This window comes from Drosophila bipectinata, chromosome XR (assembly GCF_030179905.1).
Source record: "Drosophila bipectinata strain 14024-0381.07 chromosome XR, DbipHiC1v2, whole genome shotgun sequence".
Classification (NCBI taxonomy): Eukaryota; Metazoa; Arthropoda; class Insecta; order Diptera; family Drosophilidae; genus Drosophila; species Drosophila bipectinata.
In genome coordinates this window covers 21,055,821-21,082,233 of record NC_091735.1, presented here as the reverse complement: position 1 = coordinate 21,082,233, position 26,413 = coordinate 21,055,821, and the positions used below count along the sequence as shown (strand labels likewise).

The window sequence follows — 26,413 nt, the reverse complement described above, 5'->3', positions numbered from 1 at the left end:
AATTCGCGCTACTCTGGTTTCACTTTATGGCTCCTCGAGTGCCTCCCCTGAGTGATTTATAAACTTCAAACTTTCCCTCCAAAAAAAATACCAAAAAAAAGAAGAGAAAAAAGGATAAACAAAAACAAAACACCGGAGAGTCCTTAAATAATGAGCCAAAGGTGTAAGCAGGTGAAATCCAGCGGCAACGGAGCTTCGCTAATTAAGTTGACAAATGTGGCCTTTCTCAGCTTTTGTTCTCTTTGTTTTTGGTCCTTGGTCCTTGCTCGTAGCCTTTTGTTCCCCCACATCCTTTATCCTTTTCCTTTATGCTTAGTGCTGGGAAAACACTGATTATGGCCACGACTTCCCCCTGGGAAACATGCAAATTATTTAGCCAACGACTGTTGGCGCCACTGATTGCCAAACATTGCAGGACTTAATCATCCCGTCAGCCCCGAAATGTATGCTACACAAGGTCAGGAGCGGATCCTGATGGATTTTTCTCTGGTCCTCGTTCCTATCCCCGTTCCCCCCATTGCGTTAACTTAAACAATGTGGATTTATTGGCTTTTCGAATATATCAATCTAGCTATTCTAGATTAACTTTCTTATTGTAGTCCTTTTGGCAACTTGTGGGCTACAATTCACTAATATTTTAAATCAAAAGACAATTTTATTTGTTTTTGAATTGTTGTAAAAATATTTGTAAGCATTTGTTCCTTAAGTTTTATATAATTCCATCTATTTCGTAAATTCCTATCATTTAAAAATAAATTTATAAAAAACATGAATATTTTTCTTTATTTTATTTTATTTAATTATTCCTTTAAATATTTATGATTTTTAGTATGATTTTTTAATAGTATTTTATTTTCATTTTTTGTTTCCCAATGCAACGATGATTGGTTCGGAAAGTTAATCACTCATACGCAGTGTTGTCATCGCTTTATTTTTTCCTTTCATACACTTTGCATTGAATGCGCTTCAGTTTGGCAGCTTTTTAAATAGTTCCTTTTTCATGCTCTTATGGCGGATTATTATTTAAGCCGATGCATGTGTTTAAATAGCACAACCAATTTCAACTGTCACATGGGGCGTATGAACAATTTTTGGTCGCTAATTTTAAATGATTTCGATAGCAATGCAATTTTGAATTAAAAAATGTTTGAAAATAAAGCCTCTTTACATAAGCGGCTATTAGTTTCATTAGTAAAGTAGCCTTTAATATTAAAACACATTAGTTTGAGTCAAAATCCTGCCCTGTGTGGGAAAATGCTGGAAAAACAATAATAATTATGGGATTCCATTAGCTGCAGCTTTCGTTATAATAGAGGCTATACAAATATTATCAATTTTGCTCCAGCAACAAGTCCTTTGGCAACATGTTGCTGGGCAGGCAGCCGTGTGGTGAGTTTCGGGCATCCTGCCGCCTGATGGGCGGCATCGACATGTTGCGGTGCTGCCACCGGAGGCAGCAAGTCGCCGACGAGTGTCAGTGCTTCGCTTGGACTGCGAGGCGCGACACACAACGCGGAACGTGGCCTCCTCCGTGCTCCTCCGACATCGACTTGACCCGCATTTTCATTTTTTTTTTATTGTTGCGTGCTTGACGAAGTGCCGCGAGTGGCTGGCCCCAAAATAATTCGAGATCACGAAGCCCCAGAAACGGCCTCACAATGGGCGCTTTTGACTCTATCCTGCGCCGGGTGCTACTGGCACTGGCTCCGCTGGTCAGCGCGGATGCCATTTTGCGGCTCAACGACACCACCACCTCGATCCTCGGCGACGATCTGCTCAACTACACCGGTCTGGAACTGGACGTGGGCCTCGAGATGGACGTGAAGGTGGACCTGGAGCCAAAACTGGAAGTGACCACCGTGAAGACAAGTCCGGGCCGGCCGAGGGTCAGTGCCGACGTGCCCATTTGGGTGGTGCCCTGTTACTCGGCCATCCTGCTCTGCGCCGTCGTGGGCAATCTGCTGGTGGTGCTCACCCTGGTCCAGAACCGTCGCATGCGCACCATCACCAACGTCTTCCTCCTCAACCTGGCCATCTCGGATATCCTGCTGGGCGTCTTCTGCATGCCTGTGACCCTAGTGGGCACCCTCCTCCGCCACTTTATCTTCGGCGAGGTCCTCTGCAAGCTCATCCAGTTTGCCCAGGGTAAGTCATGCCTTGGGGACAAGACTTAGTTGTAGCTTCAACATTAAACTCAGCTCCCAGGTAGGTCTGTACATTCATGTCAGGCCCGTGTATAAATTAAAAGGTTATTCAAGCTCCAACCTGTATAGTCCCTCAATCATTCAGTCATTCGCGCCGAGACCAGCCTTGTAGCCGAGGCCGAGTCCTTGTCGTCCTTTCATTTAACCATCCACTCAAAAAAAAACCAAAAAGCGGGAGGTTCCATCCAACCCCAACTTCACACATTGGTCAAATGGCTCCCAATTTTGATCTGGAACGTGTCCGGCAGGAAATAGTGTTGGCCAACATCCAGGAGCTACTTCAGAAGATGACACGGCGATGCTTCAGCGACTGTGTCGGTGTTCCGGGCCTGGAGCTGCGATCCGAGGAGCGGGAGTGCTTGGACAACTGCATGGACCGGTTCATGGACGCGGTCCAGGTGGTATCCCGTCAGTACTTTCGTCGCCGCCGCCGTCAGCAACAACAGCCGCTCCGCCCCAGCCGATCAACTGCCACGGCACCTGGAGCAGGCAGTTCATTCTCCGTCCCAGCAACGGCATCCGCATCAGCATCCTCGTCAGCATCTTCATCGGCATCAACATCCGCTTGTAAATCCTCGAGCTCATACGTACCACTCGACAAGAAGGGCAAGTCCTCGCCAGTTCCCACATCCCATTCCTCGGAGTAGTTGTCGAGTCGTAACAGTAGTTTCTATGATGTCCTCTGCCATGGCGCGTTGGGTTCACTCATCCCAAAAAGCGGTGACCCCGAGCGGAGTTTGTGAAAGGCCCCTCGGCGGTTACTTTAAAATCCTAGTGATATCATGGAATTCGGAGTCACATAGAGGGCTTTTTCTTTAAAAAAAATATAAAATTCAAGGCTATAGTGTGATATAGCGTTTTTGTTAAGTGTTATTCAGGCTAGTTGCGACTTTAGCATGTCCAGTTAGTAATACTGCTTAAGAGCAGTATTTGATGTTGTACTATTTAGTAGATTCAAATTAAGCAGCTTTAATGTTCATATTTCATAAGAAGTTCATTAAGTTTATGTTTAAACTCTCATTCAAAAACGATTGCTTATTAATTGACTTTTCATAAAGTGACAAATACTCGGGTTATCCCCTCACAAAATGCCCCTTCAATGCACTATAATCTTGCACTTAAAGAGCTATGGGAGATAACATAAAGTTCCCAGGATGGCAGGACATGTTCCGGCCATAACTTGCAGATGACCATACTTAGTATTTTGATTGTGCACTTGCCACTCGAGGCAAGTGGTGTGTCTTCAATCGATTTTACGCACAATTTCCGCGCTTATTTATGGCCTAAATCATATTTCCCGTCATAACAAGGACACACACTAGCGGCACTTTCTATCGTATCTGGCAAGGACTTGAGAAAGGACTCGTTCAAGGGTTCAAAAGATTAAATATTCCTCTCACCCAAAAAAAAACCATTTCCTCTGTCTGGTGTTTAAAAGTATTTGAAGCACGCTTGCCCCACATTAATTCAAATCCTTAGATAAGTCTGGAAATCGAAAATGTGTGACCCAAGATATCCTTGAGAAGGACTTTGGTGGTGTGGCTCTGACACCTGTCAGAAGTGCTCATCAGTGTGGGACACTGGTATTAATTTGCTTATTTAATCAGTGTGTGTGTGTGTGTGTGTCAGAGTGTGGGAGTGAGTGTGTGTGCCAAAGGACATTCTAATTATCCTACGGCTTATCCTTGGCCAATTTTCAAATGCACTTGGCATGATGTCTCGGGGAATTGCAAAATTCATGACACAACGTATGCTCCTCCGGGCACTTTAGTGTCTCCTTCTCCACCTACTCGTTCTCCTCGTCCGCCAACGTTAACGCCTCTGCATCCTTTGTGTCCTGCATGCAGCCCTTTGCCACCCGCCAGCCGCCGACCTCCGACCTCTCCGCTTTCAGCCGCCGCCCCCGTCCTCCCTGGAGGACTCGCTTCCGTTTCCTGTGCTAGTGTTGGTAATGCTGTTTGTTTTGCTGCAAGTTTGCCAGAGCCTCCCACGCCATAGCCTTCGTCCTTGCGAATTCATCTTTTTCGGAGTCGTCTCTAACTTATTAACAACATAATAACAATGGCGGGGCAAACAACTTGAGCTGCGAGTCCTCTCCTTTCGGGCCGCACACACGCACGCCAATTTGTTGAGCAAACACTCGGATCCATCGACAAGCCTAGACTCCCACGCATCCACTCGTATCCCGTTAGAACTGTTGCTCCTTTCGTCCTCGTCTTCGTCTCTCGTAAATCTGTAAATGTCATCGCTGGGCGCTGGCCAAGCTGTCGCACCAATTTATGGCCATCATCGAGTCGAGGTGCAGTCCACCTCCTGCTTGCTCCTGCCAGGTCCTTTCATCCAGATATCCTGGACGGCCACACCCACTGATTTATCGTTGTAATTATGCATTTGTGGCTTTTCCTTCGACCTGCATCTACACAGTCCAGTCCACACACACACAAAAATTCAATTTAATAAATACAAAAATGACAATTTGTTATGCACCGATGATTAATGGTCTCAGGACTCCAAAGGACTTGGTCTAGCTAGTGGCCACACAATATGCTAGAATGGGCTTTAAGAATTTAATAAAACTACTCACTTTCTTGCCATTTTAAATTAACTCGTAAAAATGTTAGAATTTTAAGTATTGGATTCAATATGGGAAATGAGTAAACTGAGATAAAAAATAAGAATCAAATTTTAATTGACTAATTTTCTCACTGAACTACAACATGTATTACTTACCGTATTCAGTAGATACAGTTGAATATTAAGGTTAAAAATTGATTTCCTTAATATCTTAACTTTTTCATAAACAAAAAAGGCTTTTATTTTCATATTTTATACGTTATAATCAATATTAAAAATTAATAAATGTTTGTACCATTTTAAAGGCTAGGAATAACATAATTTTTAGAAATATTTATACTTTTAAAAAATCTAATTTAAAAACAAGTACAAGAGGGTTTTTTATTAAAAAATTTGATTAAGTATCATATGAAAGCTATGTGATTTCAAGAATCATTTAGTTTCCCAAAATTAAGCTTCTTATTATTTCTCCAAAATAATGAGAACTTTTTTGAATTTTTCAGTTTTCAAAAAATTTTAATCAATTCCTAAATCAGTTTCATATCAATAAGTACCTTAAATGATTGGTATTGCGATTCTCCATCAATCTGCGTCAAAATCTAGGAACAAATTATTTTTTCGATTTTTTGTCAAATTTTCTGGAGGGTCCCCTACAAAAATGGCGAAAATGCATAAAACCCCAATATGGCCACTTGGGAAGGCCATAACTCAGCGAATAATCATCCGATTCTTCAGCGAAATACCTTAAATGATTGGTATTGCGATTCTCCATCAATCTGCATCAAAATCTAGGCACAAATTATTTTTTCGATTTTTTGTCAAATTTTCTGGAGGGTCCCCTACAAAAATGGCGAAAATGCATAAAACCTCAATATGGCCACTTGGGAAGGCCATAACTCTGCGAATAATCATCCAATTCTTCAGCGAAATACCTTAAATGATTGGTATTGCGATTCTTCATCAATCTGCATCAAAATCTAGGAACAAATTGTTTTTTCGATTTTTTGTCAAATTTTCTGGAGGATTCCCTTCAAAAATGGCGAAAATGCATGAAAGGCCAATATGGCCACTTGGAAAGACCATAACTCTGCGAATAATCATCCGATTCTTCAGCGAAATACCTTAAATGATTGGTATTGCGATTCTCCATCAATCTGCATCAAAATCTAGGAACAAATTATTTTTTCGATTTTTTGTCAAATTTTCTGGAGGATTCCCTCAAAAATGGCGAAAATGCATAAAACCTCAATATGGCCACTTGGGAAGGCCATAACTCTGCGAATAATCATCCAATTCTTCAGCGAAATACCTTAAATGATTGGTATTGCGATTCTTCATCAATCTGCATCAAAATCTAGGAACAAATTGTTTTTTCGATTTTTTGTCAAATTTTCTGGAGGATTCCCTTCAAAAATGGCGAAAATGCATGAAAGGCCAATATGGCCACTTGGAAAGACCATAACTCTGCGAATAATCATCCGATTCTTCAGCAAAATACCTTAAATGATTGGTATTGCGATTCTCCATCAATCTGCATCAAAATCTAGGAACAAATTATTTTTTCGATTTTTTGTCAAATTTTCTGGAGGATTCCAAAAAAAAAAAAAAAAAAATGGCGAAAATGCATAAAACCCCAATATGGCCACTTGGGAAGGCCATAACTCTGCGAATAATCATCCGATTCTTCAGCAAAATACCTTAAATGATTGGTATTGCGATTCTCCATCAATCTGCATCAAAATCTAGGAACAAATTATTTTTTCGATTTTTTGTCAAATTTTCTGGAGGATTCCCTTCAAAAATGGCGAAAATGCATAAAGCCCCAATATGGCCACTTGGAAAGACCATAACTCTGCGAATAATCATCCGATTCTTCAGCAAAATACCTTAAATGATTGGTATTGCGACTCTCCATCAATCTGCATCAAAATCTAGGAACAAATTATTTTTTCGATTTTTTGTCAAATTTTCTGGAGGATTCCCTTCAAAAATGGCGAAAATGCATAAAACCCCAATATGGCCACTTGGGAAGGCCATAACTCTGCGAATAATCATCCGATTCTTCAGCAAAATACCTTAAATGATTGGTATTGCGACTCTCCATCAATCTGCATCAAAATCTAGGAACAAATTATTTTTTCGATTTTTTGTCAAATTTTCTGGAGGATCCCCTTCAAAAATGGCGAAAATGCATGAAAGGCCAATATGGCCACTTGGGAAGACCATAACTCTGCGAATAATCATCCGATTCTCCAACGAAATACCTTAAATGGTTGGTATTGCGATTCTCCATCTCGGATCTGCATCAAAATCTAGGAACAATTTATTTTTTCGATTTTTTGTCAAATTTTCTGGAGGGTCCCCTTAAAAAATGGCGAAAATGCATAAAACCCCAATATGGCCACTTGAGAAGGCCATAACTCTGCAAATAATCATCCGATTCTTCAGCGAAATACCTTAAATGGTTGGTATTGCGATTCTCCATCTCGGATCTGCATCAAAATCTAGGAACAATTTATTTTTTCGATTTTTTGTCAAATTTTCTGGAGGGTCCCCTTAAAAAATGGCGAAAATGCATAAAACCCCAATATGGCCACTTGAGAAGGCCATAACTCTGCAAATAATCATCCGATTCTTCAGCGAAATACCTTAAATGATTGGTATTGTGATTCTCCATCAATCTGCATCAAAATCTAGGAACAAATTATTTTTTCGATTTTTTGTCAAATTTTCTGGAGGATCCCCTTCAAAAATGGCGAAAATGCATGAAAGGCCAATATGGCCACTTGGGAAGACCATAACTCTGCGAATAATCATCCGATTCTCCAACGAAATACCTTAAATGGTTGGTATTGCGATTCTCCATCTCGGATCTGCATCAAAATCTAGGAACAATTTATTTTTTCGATTTTTTGTCAAATTTTCTGGAGGGTCCCCTTAAAAAATGGCGAAAATGCATAAAACCCCAATATGGCCACTTGAGAAGGCCATAACTCTGCAAATAATCATCCGATTCTTCAGCGAAATACCTTAAATGATTGGTATTGTGATTCTCCATCAATCTGATTCTCCAACCCCAATATAGCCACTTGGGAAGGCCATAACTCTGCGAATAATCATCCGATTTGAAACTCCATATTTTATTACTTCGCAAATTATTTTACTATACTCTTAGGGGCAGCTACTTTGATGGTGATACTATCACCAATGAATATTCTTTTTGAAAGTGAACTCTGCAAAGTTCAACTCTTCTCTTCACTAATTCTAGTTCTTATTATTGAATTATTTTTTAAAATAATTCTGTCTTTGAATATCTTTTACAAGATACTATCATTACATTATCTTAAAGTATTTTGTCCTTCGAGATGAATTTGTTCAGATAGAAGCTTAAATTCTTTGTTTTCCAACTGGCTTTGATTTTTAGCCAGAACTTATAGGACATATATTATAAATCCTCTTTTCTCATAAATCCCCTCTTTAAAGCTCAGTGTACTACTTTTAAAATAGTATCAAATCGATTATGTAAATTGCCAAATTGAAACTGAGAGCTAGGAGATTACTTCGAGAGCATTGGTTGCAAATAGATGTCCAAACAGATTCGTTTCGATGGAATATTTTTGTTAGTAATGTTTTTTTTGCAGGTAATTGCAATTACTATGCAAATCCATATCCTGCTTATTCTGTCTATCCATTGTATCCAGTGTGTTTTTGACTGAGGCCCATGCCATTTACTTGCATAAGTAGACTGTGCACTTGTTGCCCCAAAATAGCCTTGAACTAGTCTGACCCGAAGCTAGGACCTTCAGGGTCCCGCCACCTCCCGCTGGGCCTCGGCCAGGTCCTTGCCAAGGCGCTGACAGCTCGGCAAATTAATGATTAATTGAATTTTTCCAACGTTGGTTTTCTTGCTTTTGTTCTTCATCTCTTCTCTGTTTTTATATTATATCCTTTGGATTCTTTGGCGACTTGGCCTGGCCCTTCCTTGGCAACAGAAATCAAGGCAAAGTCGACGTAGTCATTAATTAGGCAGGGACCGGGCAGGAGTCGCAGCAGGAGTTGCCACTAAATCCGACTGCCTCTCTGTGATTCCAAGTTGGCCGCAAAATGCGAAATGCAAAATGCAATTCTTGCAACATTTTCAAGGAGTTCCCGGGGCAACAGTAATGAGTAAAATTATGCACACACTCTTGTGCAAACGGGGCCAACTTAATTGTGGCATTAAGACCAAATGGCATAAGTATAAAAAACGAGAAGAAAAACGACTGAAAAAACAACTCAAATACAAATAAAATAAAATGTGAAAATGGGAAAATGGTGAAATGGTGAAAAGCATGAGCTTTTCCAAAGAAACCATCATCATGCTCGAGTGGTTTGAGGGCTCAAGTAACTGAATATTTCGCAGAACTTGAGATGTTGTTTTGCCTTCGTTTTAATGACCGAGTTAACTGGGCAAAAACTGGAAAGTTTGTCGGTGGGAAAAGTTCTTCTTTAGCAACTCCCACGCCCAATCCACTCACCCCTTACTCGGCCCCGTTTGAAACTCAATCAAAGTTCAAGTTGATTTGAATGCCACATTCATGAATTTTTGGTCAATTGTCGTCATCAACACTGTTTTTACTTTTTTTTTATGGAAATTATAATGGCAATTTGTGGCACAAAGCTCTTTGACACTGACACCCCAACGCCACAGGATACAGGATACAGAAACAGGATACAACATTGACACAGCTATTGATTTTCAATTATTTAAATATTTGCCGCAATCGGGCTTAAAAAAGAAAAAAAGCTGGGAAATTAATAGCCCTCAGTACTTGAACCCTGCAAAAAAAAAAGAGGCAGTATGTTATTCGTCCTGTGTGTGTCCTGTTCGTCCTGAAATTTGCATACTTCAAATAATGGAAATGTGTTCCTAATAATAAGCGCGTGAACTGCCTGCGGTTCTCCATTAAATGGAACCATTAATACACGGGGTCTTGAGTATTTAAAGCCCGATAATTAAAAATGTCAGCCTCGAAAATGAGGCTTGGCGCTGCCATGTGCGTAGGGAGCAGAGGGTCCTTTTGCCACCGCAATGAAATATCCTTCTGAGCCGAATTAATGTCTTGGAGGCTTCTCCTGCCACAAAGGGAATACAAATGAGGAGTGATTTTTCAGCTCCTTTTCGAGGATTTCCCAGTGGCCGGGTCCAGAAGGTGCCTACCTACATACCTACCACATGCCAAACACAAGGACTCTTGTCACAAGGACCTAATGCGAAATTAACACGGCTTGTGTGTGCAGCACAATGGGTTGCACGGCCGGCAAGACCTTTAGAACCTACAGGACCTTTCGCGGAACCAATTTACTTTTGTAATTTATCGCCAGAGCGAGGAGCTAAGATTGCCGCGGACATCATTTCAAACTTTATTACCCATCAAGTAAAGAGAAGAAAAAGTATAAAAAATTATATCAAGAAGAGTTTACAAAAGTTTTCCATTAGAGCGGAATTTGTATACTCTTTCGATTTTTGTACTCTTCGCAGTGACGAGTCAAATTTTTTACACAATATTTATGAAATATATAGTACATATATTACTATTTTTTGCTTATGCGGAAATTAGAGTTGAAAACCCCACTTTGAGTGGTCCTCAAACTCAATGCAGTATTGCAAATTGCAACTAGGTGTTTCTTTCACTCACTTTCACCCTAGTGTTGCAAAGCTTTTGACAAATGAGTGTAGGATTTTTGGAATATTTGGTATATAAGCGGGTTCTTTTCCTGCCAGAATCAGTTATTTTCTGCCTTTATTGCAGTTAAGAACTCACTTTAATTTTTTTTGCAAATTTTTCAGTTCTTATTTATTTTTTTTACATGTATCAAGTTTTTCATTTCTGAATGCATTTTGGATTTTTTCTTTTACTATTTAACCAACATTAAATTATTTAATAACTATGGGTTCTGCTTTTGGGCAGTGGTAGGTGTCTCTTCGCTGATTTTCTGATTTTATTCTTTCTAATATTATGTTTGATTTAATACATGTTCCCAATGCACCGGGACCTACGAAAAGAAAATCCTAAGAAAATTCCAGCTCCTTAAAAAACATATTAGTAGTATAATAAAAGACATAAGATATGCAAAAAATATAACTAAGTAGGAAAATTAAGTTCGATATCAAATTAATCCGATGGCAGTGTCATGGCAACTAGTTGATTATGATGGCGTGTTAAGGGAGCTAAGTCTCCGGGTAATACAAAAGCTTGTTTATAGTTCGAGCCAAGGACACTGGTGAGACCAAGAGCAACATTATTGCAATTGAGTAGGACTTGGCAACTGGGGGACTAGGACGATATTCAATTTTACGGGTAAATATCAGCTCAAGAGTTTCACGTCAACTTTGGACAGCTACTTGAAAGGCTCAACTCGCTCGATAGCCTTAATCCTCGAGTCCTCTAGTCCCTTCATCCTCGGCTGCTTTAGTCCTCAGTCCAACAGTGGAACAACAATTTGGTTGTCCTTCTGGCAAAAAAAAAAAACAAAAAAAACAATAAACGGAGCGACATAAACAGGTCAACAGGACAACAACTGGCACCTGTTACTGCCACTGCGATTCCCAGATTTTTATTTTTTCCACCAACCTTGAAGGGCTGCATTGCAAATGAAGTACTTTCCGGGTAGGTACTTCGGCACACACTCCTTTTGCGCTTTGAAGTATGCAACAGATTGTTGGGTGCGCTTCTGGCTTCTCCAATTTAACGAATTTTTCAATTAAAATTTAAACCCCTTTTGCCAAATTCTGCCAATCTCTGCGCAAATAGGACAGAGATTGGCAGAATGTCCTTTTTATGTCCTTTACCATCCCCCCAAAAAAATAAGGACAACCGAGCAAATAAGGACACACAAAAGCGCAATAGCTTACACAGCAGCCTGTCCATCACTCCATTCCCCTGCGGGCGCGAATACCCTGGCAGCGATGGGGCGGATCCTGCCATAACTTTCCGTATCAATACCAGGACCAAAACAAAGGAAAACAATCAAACTCAATTTTTTATATAATTTCACAATTTGGCAAGCGAAGAAATCGCATCAAAAGAAATGTAAATATTATTGGCGAAAGTCGAATAGATGATACCCTCACACTATTTTTTACAATTTAATTGCATATAGAAGCAGAGGAATTTTAAATAGTTACTTTAAATTAATTTTAACTATTAAATCTTGGGGGTAAAAACGTAAAGATACAAAGAAAGCCCAATCAAGTCTTCTAAAAAATAATCGAACTTCTCATGAGGTAACCGAGTTTTTTCATTATTTAATATATATGAATATGAGTATATTCATAAAAAGTTTATTTTATTTATTAAAGTATATTAATAAATAGTAAATTAAATTAATAAATTTAAAATTCAGATTTTAGATAATCATTGTTAAACAAACAATGTTAAATATTCTTACATGTTTTTGCCTCACCGTTATTTCTTAATAAAATAGCTTTAATTAACCATTATAGCTCTATGTAAAGATGAACATCAAATTTAAAACTTTAGACTAATACTGTAATTAAATTTCAATTTTGGATACAATTTCGATTAAATTTTTAGAGCTAAGTAGAGCTAAGCTATATTAAAAACTAGCTACTACTACTAGCTAAAACTACTACTACTACTAGAGTAGTAGTAGAGCTAAGCTATATTAAAAAGAATTTAGGCATTAATTTTGATTGTCCCCACTTAAGGACATCTGCTTACCCTATTAGCTCCAGAAAGCAATATAGCTTTTTAATTCTCCATATCAAAGTAGTACTCTTCAAAATTGCTGGATCGGCAACCTCTACTTTATTCAAATCCATATCTTAAGACTCATTGATTAAGGTGACAAAACCCAATTTATGTGTGACATATTTTTGCAGGGTACTGTCTTTTCTTTAGGTATCAAACAACAACAACAATAACCAAAAATAAATAAATAAAAAAGATACTTTTCCGTTTTCAATCTTGCGTGTGTCGACAAGCGCAAAAAAAACTTTTCCCAAACAAAAAAGCAAGCAATTTTTTATTGTTGTGTCGAAATTTGGAATTATTTTTATTGGAGAACCCGGCCGGGACAGATGGCATATCCTGATGGCCAAAAACACACTCGCACACACACACGCACACTCCCCACCAGGATACGCACGGACATGGACATACAAATCTCCTTTCGGGCCGAGTAGAGTCCATAAAAATCCACTTTCCGTTATGGCTGCGAGTTATGTAACTGGAAACGATGATGACAGGGGCGGCTGAGCATACAGGGGGGCGTGGCAATGGACTTATTGTCATTGAATGGAGCGCCAAATCAAAAACAACGACCAGAGGGCAACTCAGGATTGGATTGGATTTAGAATCTGGGTTTGAGTTTTTGGGTTTTTTGGGTTTCTGGACTGGATTTTGATTTTAAAATGGGAAATTCGGCATGTGCGTGGCAATAACAATTTGCATTGCCCAGCTTTAAGCAATTTCCAATTGGATAACAATAATTTATGAAGCCATTCTCCCATATAAATTACATTAAATATTTACGCAAATCTATGGAATTTAATAGAGTGCATATTAGAGGGTAGACCTGTTTTTTATTTAACAAAAATTTGAGCTTTTTCAGGAAGTTCTCCTGACAATAAAATAAATTGTGAAACTATTCATCTGTATTCAGAAATAGCATTCAAAATATTTAACATATTTGGCAGAAAATTGTATTTATGGAATTAGACTTATAGAATTAGAAAACCAGAATCTTGTTAGATTTTAAAATACAAATTTGTTGGTTTATTAGCTTAAGTATTTTAGGGTTTTTCGCTGAATATTTCTACAAAAAAATCTATACTATTATTATAGTAAAGTTATAGTTATAGTTATAGTTTTATTAAATATGTCAAAATTGTACCACATATACCCATTTTTCACCTTAAATTGCCATTTAATCTTTCTATTTAACATTTCATTTTTCAACTGACAGTTGGCAGTCCTGAGAATATTCCCGCATCCGGCCCAAAAATAAACACTAACCGTACTTGTTCTCGGGCCGCTCAAATATTTACTCTGCGTAATGAAAACCATTTAAATCTCCTTTCGGAAAACTACGAAATACTTTATTTTTAATAAGCCTTTGCCCAAAAAAAGTGTATAAATATAAAGTAAATAAGAAAATGTATCTGCAATAACACGTATTGCGGTTGCAGTTTGTTGGATTTGTTGGATATTTACTCTAAATTACACATGGCCTTCCGCAACATGGCTGTATCGTGTACAATATGATGTTACCCAAATCCCACCTGGCCCTATGGCAAATTAGGGTCCTAACTCGATCCGGCCAAGATTGATGCCAAGCCGTAGCAGCTTAGAGTTTGGATTTTTAATTGCTAGTCAACTTTAGGGTTGTAGAATTTGGTTTTCAGTAAATTACAACCGACTGGCAGACACTTAGTGGCTCTTGTTTGTTCTTACGGAAAGAAAAATATTGCCAATTATGGCAACTACATATTTTATTTTTATTTAGAAAATTATATAGTTTTTTATCTTAGGATATATGATTTTCAAAACTCAACGCACGAAATTGAATGTCTTATAGTACATATATTTTGATGGATTTTTAACAAAGATCTATTGGAAAGTATTAAAAAAATTGTGCAATTTTTATATTAAATTCACCAACAATATATAAATATATGTATTGTAAAAAAAAAAACCCCATCTTATGTACTAGAAACAATCTATGAGGAATTCGCATTTATATGCAAAGCCAAATCGAGCCATTTTCAGAGGACTACTTATTCTCCCCTACTACCTAGTTTAAGTGGCTGGAATCCAAAAGTAAGGAAAATATTTTATTAAGAATATAATTAATGAAAATATATCTTTTTAAGAGACCTAACGTGAGTAAAAAAGCATCAGAAATCATGCTCTTCCTATAGTCAGGAAGGTCATCTATAACCGTCTTTATTTGTTTAACAGATACAAGATAAATTACCATATTGTACAACACATATTTTATTTTATTAAATTAATATTAAATTTTCAATCTTCTATTTCATTATGCCTCAATATCTTAATAGAATAATGCATATTTATAATAGTTTCAAAGAAATATAAATATGCACCCTGCTCTTATAGAGAACCGAACTATCCAACTACATCATAGTTGTAAAAAGCTCTTCCAAAGCAAAGGAAGTAAAAGTATCGAAAAAATAAGTACCAATTTTTTAGTGTGTACTGGTAACAGCTGGTCAGGAAGCGACTTCACCTGCACTTGGTTTGGCTGCACTCGACAGTTTGTTATTTATACGGCGGAGAAGGTCCTGCAATTTGCCGGAAAAGTGCCAGGATAAGAAGGAGATGAGGAGGAGCTGCACTGGTGTCCCAAAGTTCCAAAGTCCGGGCTTACAGTTGCCATAATTTCGCAGTGGCTGGCCAACTTTTGCGGGCTTGGAGAATATGCAAAATTTGAGTTGAAAAAGATCGAAAAAGCAAGTCGAAAACTACAATTAGCAGGACGAAACTAAAAGCAAAAAAAGTGTATGAGTGTATGAAATTGCATTTATGAGAACAAGGCCAGAAGCCAGAGAATTCGACACTGACCTGGCCAAAAGTCGGGCTTACTTTTTCCCGTTTTTTTTTTTTTGGAAATAGTTTGGGGGTTTGTGGGCGAAAGACGAGCCACGATGGGTCGTGTTCATACACATGTGGCATTTTAATTGCAATCCACAAAATGTCAAAGGTGCCGGACCGTGCTCCTTAATAGTCCTTGTGGGGCAACAAAAGCCCCGCCAGGATGTTAGATTTTCCGTTTGAAAAGCCGGCAATTTGCAATCCTGTGACCACACACTTGGATTTTTCTGCATGAAAAAATCATTAGAAGTTTTGTCATTCGAGCAGGATGTGCAGCATATACTATTTTGTCAGGAGTCTAGTTTCTAGCTTCTGGTTTCAAGCTTTGGCTTTGAGGGAAATGCATTTTTAAAGTCCAACTTGAAGGCTTGGGCATTATTAACGGCGGGACTCAGTAGGACTCAGACTCTGTGGGACTCAGTAGTCATTGATTTCCTTCAATCAATATGTATATTTTCTGCTGTTGCCGTTCAATCAACGAATCTATTTACGGCCTCTGTCAAGCGGCGACACACTTTTCCGCTTTGCAATTTCCCCATTTTCCATGCGGTTGCTAGTGAGTATATTTGCTTTTCATTCATTTTCATTGTCGGTCCCCCGGCCACGATGTTCTGGTCCCGATCCTGTTCCTGGTCCAGTTTCAGGGGGACTTCTATTTTGAGCATTTCCATAAAATTTACATTTTTGTTGCGGACTCGAAATCACTGAACCGTGGTCCGTGGTCCGTTTTACCCGTTTTTGTGTTTTTCTCGCCTTTTGTATTTGCTGTTTTTTGCCGCCACAAAATAAAAACAAAAACACAAACAACGGCCACAGAAAAAAGGATGCGTGTGGGAGTCTGTTTTTGCAGGATCGGGGGAATATGTAACGCGAATGGCCAACAGGACCAAGCATGGGAACAACGACAAAGGACGAAGCTAAATTTAATTTTGTTAATGAGCTTTGCCCGTTTCATCATCTCGCCACACAAGGAAACCACCAGCATTCAGTCGAAAAGTTATATGTGCTTTAAATACACGCAACAAAATAGTTCCTAAATAAATAAATATTTATACATAGGCAATAATTAAAATTAAGTAATTACCATAAATTCAATATTATTTAAGTAAAAATATTTTGAAGTAATAAATATTAAACTAAATCTGAATTTTTTATTCAACAAAATATGGCTCAAGCTAATAATAAATAAAAGTTTCAAGAATACGTATCATACGCTTATGTAGTACTACTTTTCATCTGGTACTGGGTTTAACTAACTCCCTAACTATCTCCACTTTTATTATTAATCTTCATTAAAACCAAAAATAAAAAAAACCCCTAATTTTTCCACGTTTTTCTTTCCTAATAAAAATACAAGTTTTTAGTATTATTGGCACGTATAGATTGCATCACATTTAAGCTGAAAAACCTTAAACTCAAATTCTTTTAAAATTGAATCTCAGGCTTCATATAAAACTATATACTAACTGTTCAAGCATTGAACACTATTGTATATACAAATTCTTAATATGTATATAAAACCTGGTACTACTCTCTTTTCTTTTAAAAATAAGTAATTTAAGATTACTACATAAAATAAGTGGTTTCATCTCATTTGAAGATCCAAGTACATAGCCAAACTAGAGTTTCTCTTAAAAAAATCATACAACATCATGCTTCCTAAAAAAAAATGTTTAAAATTACTAAGTCCCTTAAACTTTACATAACATACGCTTCATTTTCTAAAGGTACTATGATATATCATTTTTTTAAGTGCAATTTTTTTGCGAGTGTTGGTTTTTATTGCGATTGTGATGCCAGTAACGGATTAGGTTTGAATCGGCATTTCCATTGCTATTTCTACTCTAATAGTCCACTTGAAAACTTGGCCAGTTTGGGTTTAGGGGTTTTGGGGTTTACGGGCTCAAAGTTTGGTCCTGGGGTTTGGCATTCAGGGCCTGGGTGGATTCTCGGTTTTCAAAAGTCTGAGTTAAGTACTTAGACCCCCAGCCGCTATCACTGCCCAACCGAGACAACGACATTAACGTTTTAATTATTCCTGGTCCTGGTCCGGCGTAACAATTGCCGATGAGGCCTTTGAATAAAAGTTAACGGCGGGAGGGCAGTGTCAACGGAAATGGAAATTGGCCAGAATTGGCTAAATGCTAACAAGAAAAGCCATTAATATTCGGAATTCGAATCATAAAAGTTTTAACTTAACGCAGATTAATAATTCTTGTTAATTGCTCGTGGAAATTGACTTATATTTGTTATGCGATTCTTGTTCATCCCCAGCTGCCTCGGTGGCCGTGTCCTCCTGGACCTTGGTGGCCATATCCTGCGAACGGTACTACGCCATCTGTCATCCGTTGAGGTCCCGGACGTGGCAGACCATCAACCACGCCAACAAGATTATAGCCATCATCTGGCTGGGCAGCTTGCTCTGCATGACCCCGATTGCAGCATTCAGCCAACTGATGCCGACCAGTCGACCAGGTGAGTTTCCTACACCTTTCCTTTATAAAACACATGCATTTGAAATCAACCAGAATATATCAAAATCAACAAGACTAGGGATGCCATTATAAGACCTTTTTTGGATATCCTATTTTGTTATTTGTAGTAAAATAATGCAACAAAAATTGAAAACTTTTATCACTTGACTTAAAAATTGATAATATGGATTTGTTCTATAATACAGATTCTAAAATCTAGATATTTTTTAAAATTTTATTAGAAACAGCAGAGAACTTTTCTTTATTTTGTATTATGCTTAGCTTTTATAGATACCTCGTACTAAATCGTATATTGCAATAGTGCTCATCGCTAAGAGTATTAAGATTGTGTACTGAAGATGTAGTTGCTAAAAATTAAGATAATATTTTAAATATAATTTTCCTACGAATTCGCTAAGATACTTTGCTAGAATAAAAACTTTTTTAAAATGTTTAAAAAAATATATTGAAAAAAATGTGACTTTAAAAATGTTTTCCATTTTGCAGGACTTCGAAAATGCCGTGAGCAGTGGCCCGCGGACAGCCTGAACTACGAGCGGGCCTACAACCTGTTCCTGGACCTGGCCCTGCTGGTGCTGCCGCTCCTGGCCCTGAGCTTCACCTATCTGTTCATAACCCGGACCCTGTACGTCAGCATGCGCAACGAAAGGGCCATGAATTTTGGCAGCAGTGGCCCAGAGCCATCCGCCTCTTCGGCCCCGGCCCACGGTCCCGCCTCCTTGCCAGCTGCGCCCCTCGCTGGCCCCACAGCCACGCCCATAACCGCCAGCCAGAGGCGCTCCAACGGCAGCCATTTCCAGCAGTCCCTGGAGCAGCACAATCCGCAGCAGTACTACTACGGTGAGAGGTGTTCCTTGCCGAAGGATTTTGACATTTTTGCAGTCCAATGCTTCACAGCCACACCAGAAAAAAAAGGGTTTCTGGGGGGCAGAGGGCCTTTTGGGAGCTTCATGAGGGGGACTGCGGGGGTGGTGCCTCACACCAGCGAGGCTTTATTAGTTGCCACTTCTCCCGGGGGACAACGTTCGAGATTAGTTCAATGGCACACTGAGTCCTGCCGCAAAAGCCGCCTGCCATCCTTTAACCTCTCGAAAAAGTAACAATAATATTAGAAGAGTAAGCAGGCGCATACCCTGGATCTTTGTTTGAATAGAAAACTTATCTTTTTTTTGCTGAAAACTTTTACGTATGAACTTTAAACTTTTTTGAAAATAAAACACGAAATAAGAGAGGAAGTCGATGCTTATATGCCCTTGCAGTTAAGAGATACAACAGATATCGGATGTAATTAACCATTCTTATAAAAACTTTAGTATCATTCTCAAGCTTCTATCTAAAGAATCAAGTTATGGTATTCACGATCATTCACTAATATAGTATATATTTGATTTTGTTATAAAAAAACAGTTTAAAGAAACTAGAATTATATAGCAGCCTTTAAACGTTTTTAAATATTTCTGGACTACAAAATTGGTTGGGAATCCCCCCGAAAAATTCAAAACTACAAAAGGATACTTTGTGGCAGGGTATGAGCAACTATTTACGTCACAGACGATTTGCAGAGTCCCCAGCTTGCCACGCACGAAGTACGTTGCTCAAATCGCGGAAGTGGATCCGACGCAGGGAGTGGGAGTGGAACTGGGAGCGAGTGGGGCTTACAGGGCTATGCCCCACACGCCACAACTAAGGAGAGAGAGAGGGGGCCGGTCACAGGGTGGAGTAGGGTGTCAAAGGGCAATATCCCGGTGGCGTTTTCACTTTCATTTGCATTCGCATCGAGGACTTGTGCCGAGCACTCCCCGTGGCTAGAATGGCCGGGCTTTTCGTTCACGGAGTGAATAATCCGGAGATTATGGCTCCGCCGAAGCCCGCCTGCGAATCAATTCCTCTAATTCTGGCTTAAAGTACGCAATATATTCAGTTATTCAGATGTACAATCGAATTTTTATTTGAGAGCAGGAGCAGCCAACGTGACGTGCTTGGCAAATGCAAGCCGAGTCCTTGGAGTCCTCCACGGGGGAGTCCCCATGGAAATCACACCAGCCTGTGTCTCTCTGCTACTGCTTCCCTTGCCTTTTAAATTTTAAACTCTTTCATCTTGGATTCGGGACTCCCTACCATAGGCTCCTAGTCCCCTACCCGTCCAATTAAGCCAAGGACATGGTGGTTGAGAGTTGGGGTTTGAGGCGTCTCATTTGCATTAAAGGGTTCCCGAAATAGCCTTAAAGGCGACACTTCAGGTTGAAAAATGGTAACATTTGCATTTTCATAGGCCCCCCGACACTTTTGGTCGAAACTGGAAATTATCATTGCAATGGACAGGACACTCCGTGAAGGTCCTTCAGTGATTCATTTCCTGTTGGAAAATGCACTTGAAGAAATTAAAAAAGGGCTAAGGGTTACATTTTAGACAAGTAATCAGCGAATGAATCCTTTCGTTTAAATCCAAAATAAAAATAATAGTTCTTATAGATCTTCTTTAAGCTTTCTTTTCTTTAAATAAAACTTTAAAAAATGTTTTTAAATTAGTTTAAAAAACACAAACAGAAAAGTAAATACATATGTATTTTAACTCATTTTACTAATTCTAGATTTTAGACTCTTTAAGGGCATAGCTCCTTTATAGCTTGACTTGATCGAATGAAATACCTAGCGAATAGATTTACTTAAAATGCACATACGAAAATTACGATTTTCTCTCAGTGTAGAAGGTCTGACCCATTATTTGGCCCATGGCCTCCCATGGTCTTCCGCAAAAAAGGTCAATTTAAGAGCCGTAAATTATGCACGGGACAAGCATTTAAGCGCTCGTTAAAGGCCGTTATCCTGCCACCAGGAATGCGGATGTGCGGATGTGGAGGCGGATGTGCGGATGTCATTTCCACATACTCCAGTAGACTTGCCGGCACGTGGTTGTGTGACAATAAATTTGATTAAATTTTTAAACTTTTCGCCTCGTTTGCCGCCCAACATCCCATAATAAATTGGTGAGCCAGACGGGTGAAGAGTACGGACGGGTAAGGACGTCCTTGGTGGAGAATTTGCATAGGCAAAAAGCAGTAATATAATTAGAAGCCCATAATTTCCGTCATAGCTCGTATCAGAATCTGCCAGCCCAGACATACTTAAAGGACTCCCCCGCTGGTTAGCAATTTCTGTTCACCAATCGCAGCCAGACTCCCTTTTTCGCGGATGTGAGAAAAGTCAGTGGGGATATTTTCAGTTGCCTTTGAGTCTCATCCGCCAGGACAACGCGCTGATCCTTGAGCAATGTGGCCAGGGCGGCCTTGGTCTGCATCAGGCCCAATCGCATGCCAGGACACATCCGGGAGCCGGCCCCAAAGCCCAGAAATCTGCATCCCATCGATTGGACGGACTGGTCCAAGAAGCGTTGAGGCTGAAATTGATGGGGTGCCGGATACAGTTCGGGATCTCTGCAAGGAGTATCTGGAAAGTGTTAGCAAATCCATTCACATTTTTTCCATTTGGACTTACAAATGTATGGCCTGAACGGGTATAACCAGAACAGTTCCCTCTTTAACTTCCAATGTGCGGCATCCTTTGTCCTTCTTCTGAACGGGCAGCTCAAAGGACTTGGTGCACCGCTTCTGTAGAGCCTGCATGGCCGGATGCAGGCGCAGTGTTTCCAAAAGTACTGCCTCCGTGTATCGAAATTCACTTAATAGCCCAGACCCGCCGCTTTCGTCCAACTCTCGCAGCAAGTTATCCTGAATATCCTCGTTGCAGGCCAACTCGTGCAGGGCAAAGGCCAAAAGCATAGCTGAGGTCTCGTATCCCTCCAGCAGCAAGGTGGTGGCATGGCCGGCCAGTTCGCTTTCGGACAATGTCCTTTTTCCCTCTCTGAGCCAATTGAGTAGGCTTGTGCCATCACTTCTGGCCATCACCAAGTCCCGGAGCCAGTTCTGCAGACTCAAGGGGACATATCTAAGAAAAAATAAAAATAAGCCCGTATTGGAGCCAATTGGAGGAATACTCACCGATAGTTCAGAACCTTTCCCAGTTGGGGGGAATGCAGTAGGGCTATAGTTTCCATCAGACTCCAAGAACTTGGTTGAAAAAGCGGTAGAAGCCAGTGCAGCCAGGGATTTTTACGTGAGGACTCTCCACTTTCCAAACACTTGGAATCCAGACCGAAAACCGCCGAGGCCACCACCTGGAGGGTAAAGCGGGTCGCCAGCTCCTTGGCTTCGAATTGTGATCGATTCTCAAGAAATATACGTAATTTCTGGCAGGAATCCGTCACGGTAGCCATGATTTGGCGAAGGCGACTGGGAGTGAAAAGAGGCACTAGATCCAAGCGATACAAACGCCACTTTTCCCCGCTGGCAATGAAAGGATTACAACTGGCCAGAGTATCCTTGTTAGGATCGACATAAACGGCGTTGTCGGAGCAGTTTGTGAAGTGATTTCCCATTAAAATCTGACGAATTAGGTCCTGATCGCGTATAAGGAGAGCGGGTTCGTTGAACAGTCGATAGAAACCCACATACTTCAGATGGGGATACTCGCTAGAAAAGGAATGTTTTGGAATCTGGAGGGTAGTTGTAGTCAAGACTCACTTGTAGATGCCCTCGTAGACCTCGCCATACGACTTCTTTCCCAAAGCAAACTTTAGCATATTTCCAAAGAATGGCCATCCCATAGGCCCTTGTATGCCCAAGTTCTGCCAGAAGCCGAGCGGTCTAATGAATGAGACCACAAGGAAAAGCCAGAGGATTAGTGGAGGAATGAGCAGCAGCAGCATCTCCGGAGGTCTCAACTGAAAGTAAACACACTTTCCAGCACAACCAGATAGAAGCCCAAAACGCTTCAACAACTGGGGTTGCGTGTCGACTAAGCTTATTACGGATCATTAGGCGCATGCAACTAACATATCAATCAAGTTTTTAGACACGAATCTGTAGTTGGAGCAGTGGGAGCTATCATTCGCCATTGAGACAGACAAATGATTATTTCAATTTGTTTATCCACCAGCGAAGAGTATAGTGGAGTATATGGTGGGGAGTATGTAAAAGCTACCTAATGTAGCTTCGAATTAAACAAAAATATCACATCTTCACACAATATTAAACTGAACTTTCGTCACTCCCTCTCCTTAGCGGACAGCTGCTATTCCCATGGCGGAAGCAAGCGGCGCTTGCTCACTGGAGGTCCTTGCGAAGGACGAAGGCATCTCTATTGCATGCGGAGCGCCTCGGTCAAGTCCTTGAGACAGCAACAGCAACACCAGCAGCAGCAAATCAGTGGCAGTGGATCGTCGGGCGGAGGTGGTGGAGGATCGATTGGAGGTTGTGGGCCTAGTGACTGCTGCAGTCGAGGACAAAGGATGCGCCATCAGATACAGGGCTATACCAGCGACAACGAGTCCCGTCGCAAGTCCTTGTCCCAGCCGAGTCTCAGGATCACTGAGGTGGGACTCAGAGGGTAAGAACTTATTTTTAAGCAACACTTCTTTGAATTTAACTATGTGATTTGAATGAATTTTTTTTTAAAGTTTCTTTTAGTTTAAGAAGTGATTGCAAAGTTAAACAAACTATGCATTATTTTTTAAACTAGGCGTTGGGATGTTTTATGTCTCTATTAAAGATTCAAAAATAGATAGTTCCTTGTCTAACAGGTCTTTTAACTTACAGACATTTAAAAAAATTAATATTATAGCTGTTCAGTATAATAGATCTTTAAAAAGTATCCCATGTTTTCAAAAATTCATTTTTTTACATAAGTTTTAAAATCTTTAAAATGTTTGTTGTGATGCCTATCGCCCTAAATCGGATGCGGAAATACGTCGAATGAATATTTTATATTTAATATTATATTTTAACTATTGGTTGATTCAAAAACATATTTTAATAAGTGCATATCTTTTGAAGAAAAATTGATTAGTGTAGATAGTTTTAGGGCTTTAAAGTATATACATTTTTGAAAATATGTAGATGTAAGGGCTTTTTGCTTGAAAAAAAATAAATTAGAGTCCCACAGCTTTTAATATTTTTAAAGAAAACTTCATTTTTATTCCCCGAAAAAAATAAAGTTATTCATAAAACTTTACCTCCCCCAGCATTGTGCCGCGTCGTTCCAACGAAAGCAAGAGTTTGGAGAGCAAGAAGCGAGTCGTGAAGATGCTGTTCGTCCTCGTCCTGGAGTTCTTCATCTGCTGGACACCACTGTACGTGATCAACACGATGACGATGCTGTTCGGACCGGTGGTGTACGAGTATGTGGGCTACACGGCCATCAGCTTCCTGCAGCTGCTGGCCTACTCCTCGTCCTGCTGCAATCCCATCACCTACTGCTTCATGAACGCCAGCTTCCGGCGGGCCTTCGTCGACACCTTCCGGGGCATGAACATCTGCGAGCGGCTGTGCGCCCCGTGCTGCTTCTGGCGGCGTCGCTCCAAGAACGAGACGAACCTCTCGGTGGCCGGGAATTCGATTGCCTTGGCCAACTCCGCCATGTCCAGCCACACGATCCTGGAGAGCCCGAGGCTTTGAGCCAGCCGGTTGGGTCTCAGCCGGAGTCTGAGCCGGAGGAGCCGGAAGCGCAGGGCGGAGATGGAGACGGAGTCGCTGTAGGTGCTTCGTCCTACCGGCTTCGTCCTTTCAGCAATTTGTGATGATGAAATGCAATGTAACTGCATTCGGAAACGGAAACTGTGGTTGTCAACGATTCTGCCCCACGTTCTGAATGTGTGTGTGTGGACATGGTTGTGGTTTGGAGCAGGGGGCAGGGGGCGGAGCTTAAGAGGGTGGCCCAATTAGACACTTAAAAAAAAACATACTCCTTGTTACTCTTTTAGTGGTTTTTTAATCTGTGTATCGGTGTGTCTGTTGCTTAGAAATAATGTCCAGAAAGTGAATAATTCACGACAACTTAACTAGGGTTTACAAACAATCTACCATTTTTAAGAGCAGTGTCGGTTTCTATAAAATAAATTTTAAATTTAAGCTATAGTCTGGTTTATGGCTCCAAGATAAATAATTTACAAATGGCTCAGATTGAATTGGATTTAGTTTTTTCTTAAAAAAATATTTATACCAATATAAAATTGGCTTTTTCAAGAGGACCTTCTACTAGATTTGATTCTTATTTCTAAAAATTCGCTCTATGAAATTGAAATGGCTATAATTCCATATTTTCTTCGTTTATAAAAAATATGTTTTTACAAAAATATATATTGAAAGAAAAAACGACATTTGATTTTTTTCCGTAATAACCTGATGTATAATAATTTTTATAATAACAATGTTAGGTTAGGAAAGGTTGAGGAGGCGATGCGGGGTCAGTCACTGACACCCTCATCCACTTGAGCCGCTGGGGCTCCTTGTGATACCACGCACAGGCAAGAGGTCCTACAAGGGGACCTCCCCCCTGCTTTCTACTAATGTGCTCAAAAGTTTGTTATCCCATCCAGCTTTCCGGATAAGGGCAATGGGTCTGCGTGGAGCGATCTCCGCGAGATCTGCAACAAACTATAATATAATTTATAACGAAGACAATTTCCTCCGAATTCTTACAAAGTTTACAAAACATCTTTGAACTAAAATAAAATTCGGTAAACTATTCGATTTATGGCAGAACTTAAATATATATAGGTATGTTTTTTCATTCCTCAAAAGTAAACCCACAGTGTCTCACAATCATATACAAGAATTACGAGCAATAGTTGTCTTTAACACACACACTTTGTTTTTAAAGCAAAATACATTCATTGATTCACAAAAAAAATTTATTTCAAGAGAGTGAATAAATAAAAGTAAAATCCCTTCAAAGCACAGAGCAGATTGAAAATCCAGCAAAGGGAATGTATTTTAGTTTTCATTTATGTTTCTTTTGTTTAATTTGGTTCAAAATCTTGAAGCTTCATAGTGACTACAAATCTTCAATTTTCTTAGCTTAAGGACTTATAAATAAATTCGAAATAAAGTAGAAGTCCCGACACTGCTTATCCACTTAGAATTAGCCAATAATAATCCCCAAGAAAAACTCAGAAAAAAATACAAAAGAGTAAAGGAAGGTTTCATGGAATCCAAAGCATTTTAAGTTTAGAAACTTACAGGGTAGCCGGGAAGTCCATACATATTCAGGATGTTCTCTTGCAACAACATATAAAATAAATAAATAAATAGGTTGTCCGGGTGGAATATGGGAATATCAAATTAAATTTAAATAAAAGCCACTCGCAGACAAGAAATCCAATTTTAAGTAGCAAAGTCTAGAGACAAAACACTTGAATTGAAAGTGTTTTAATTTTAAAGATTGAAATACGAAATGCAGGCGGGAACTGGAAGGAAGTTTTCGATTTAATGCTTGAATTCACTTCAACGAACTTGGCAATTGCAATTCTACGAAATAATTATACTCATAAATGGACTATCTCAGTGTTTTTTGAATGTAAAAATAAATGAACATTAAGTCGAATAATAAACACGAAATTATTTGCATATTTTTGGTCGGCGGCGCGGGGTTTTGAACTATGAACTCTCAAAGCTAATTGATTGAC

The 26,413-nt window shown here is 39.7% G+C and overlaps 2 protein-coding genes across 2 annotated transcripts; both read left to right on the top strand.

Moving 5' to 3' along the window:
• Window positions 1-1,606: 1,606 nt before the first annotated feature.
• Window positions 1,607-24,849, top strand: CCKLR-17D1 (Cholecystokinin-like receptor at 17D1). The gene is made up of 5 exons (XM_017243999.3): window positions 1,607-2,145; window positions 17,672-17,872; window positions 18,379-18,732; window positions 23,013-23,337; window positions 23,972-24,849. Exons 1-5 carry the CDS (start codon window positions 1,659-1,661, stop codon window positions 24,402-24,404), a joined length of 1,800 nt encoding a protein of 599 aa, XP_017099488.2. The 5' UTR covers window positions 1,607-1,658; the 3' UTR covers window positions 24,405-24,849.
• LOC108127144 (mitochondrial import inner membrane translocase subunit Tim13) lies at window positions 2,202-3,054 on the top strand. The gene has a single exon (XM_017244000.3). The coding sequence runs from the start codon at window positions 2,417-2,419 to the stop codon at window positions 2,849-2,851; it is 435 nt and encodes a 144-aa protein (XP_017099489.2). The 5' UTR covers window positions 2,202-2,416; the 3' UTR covers window positions 2,852-3,054.
• Window positions 24,850-26,413: the final 1,564 nt, after the last annotated feature.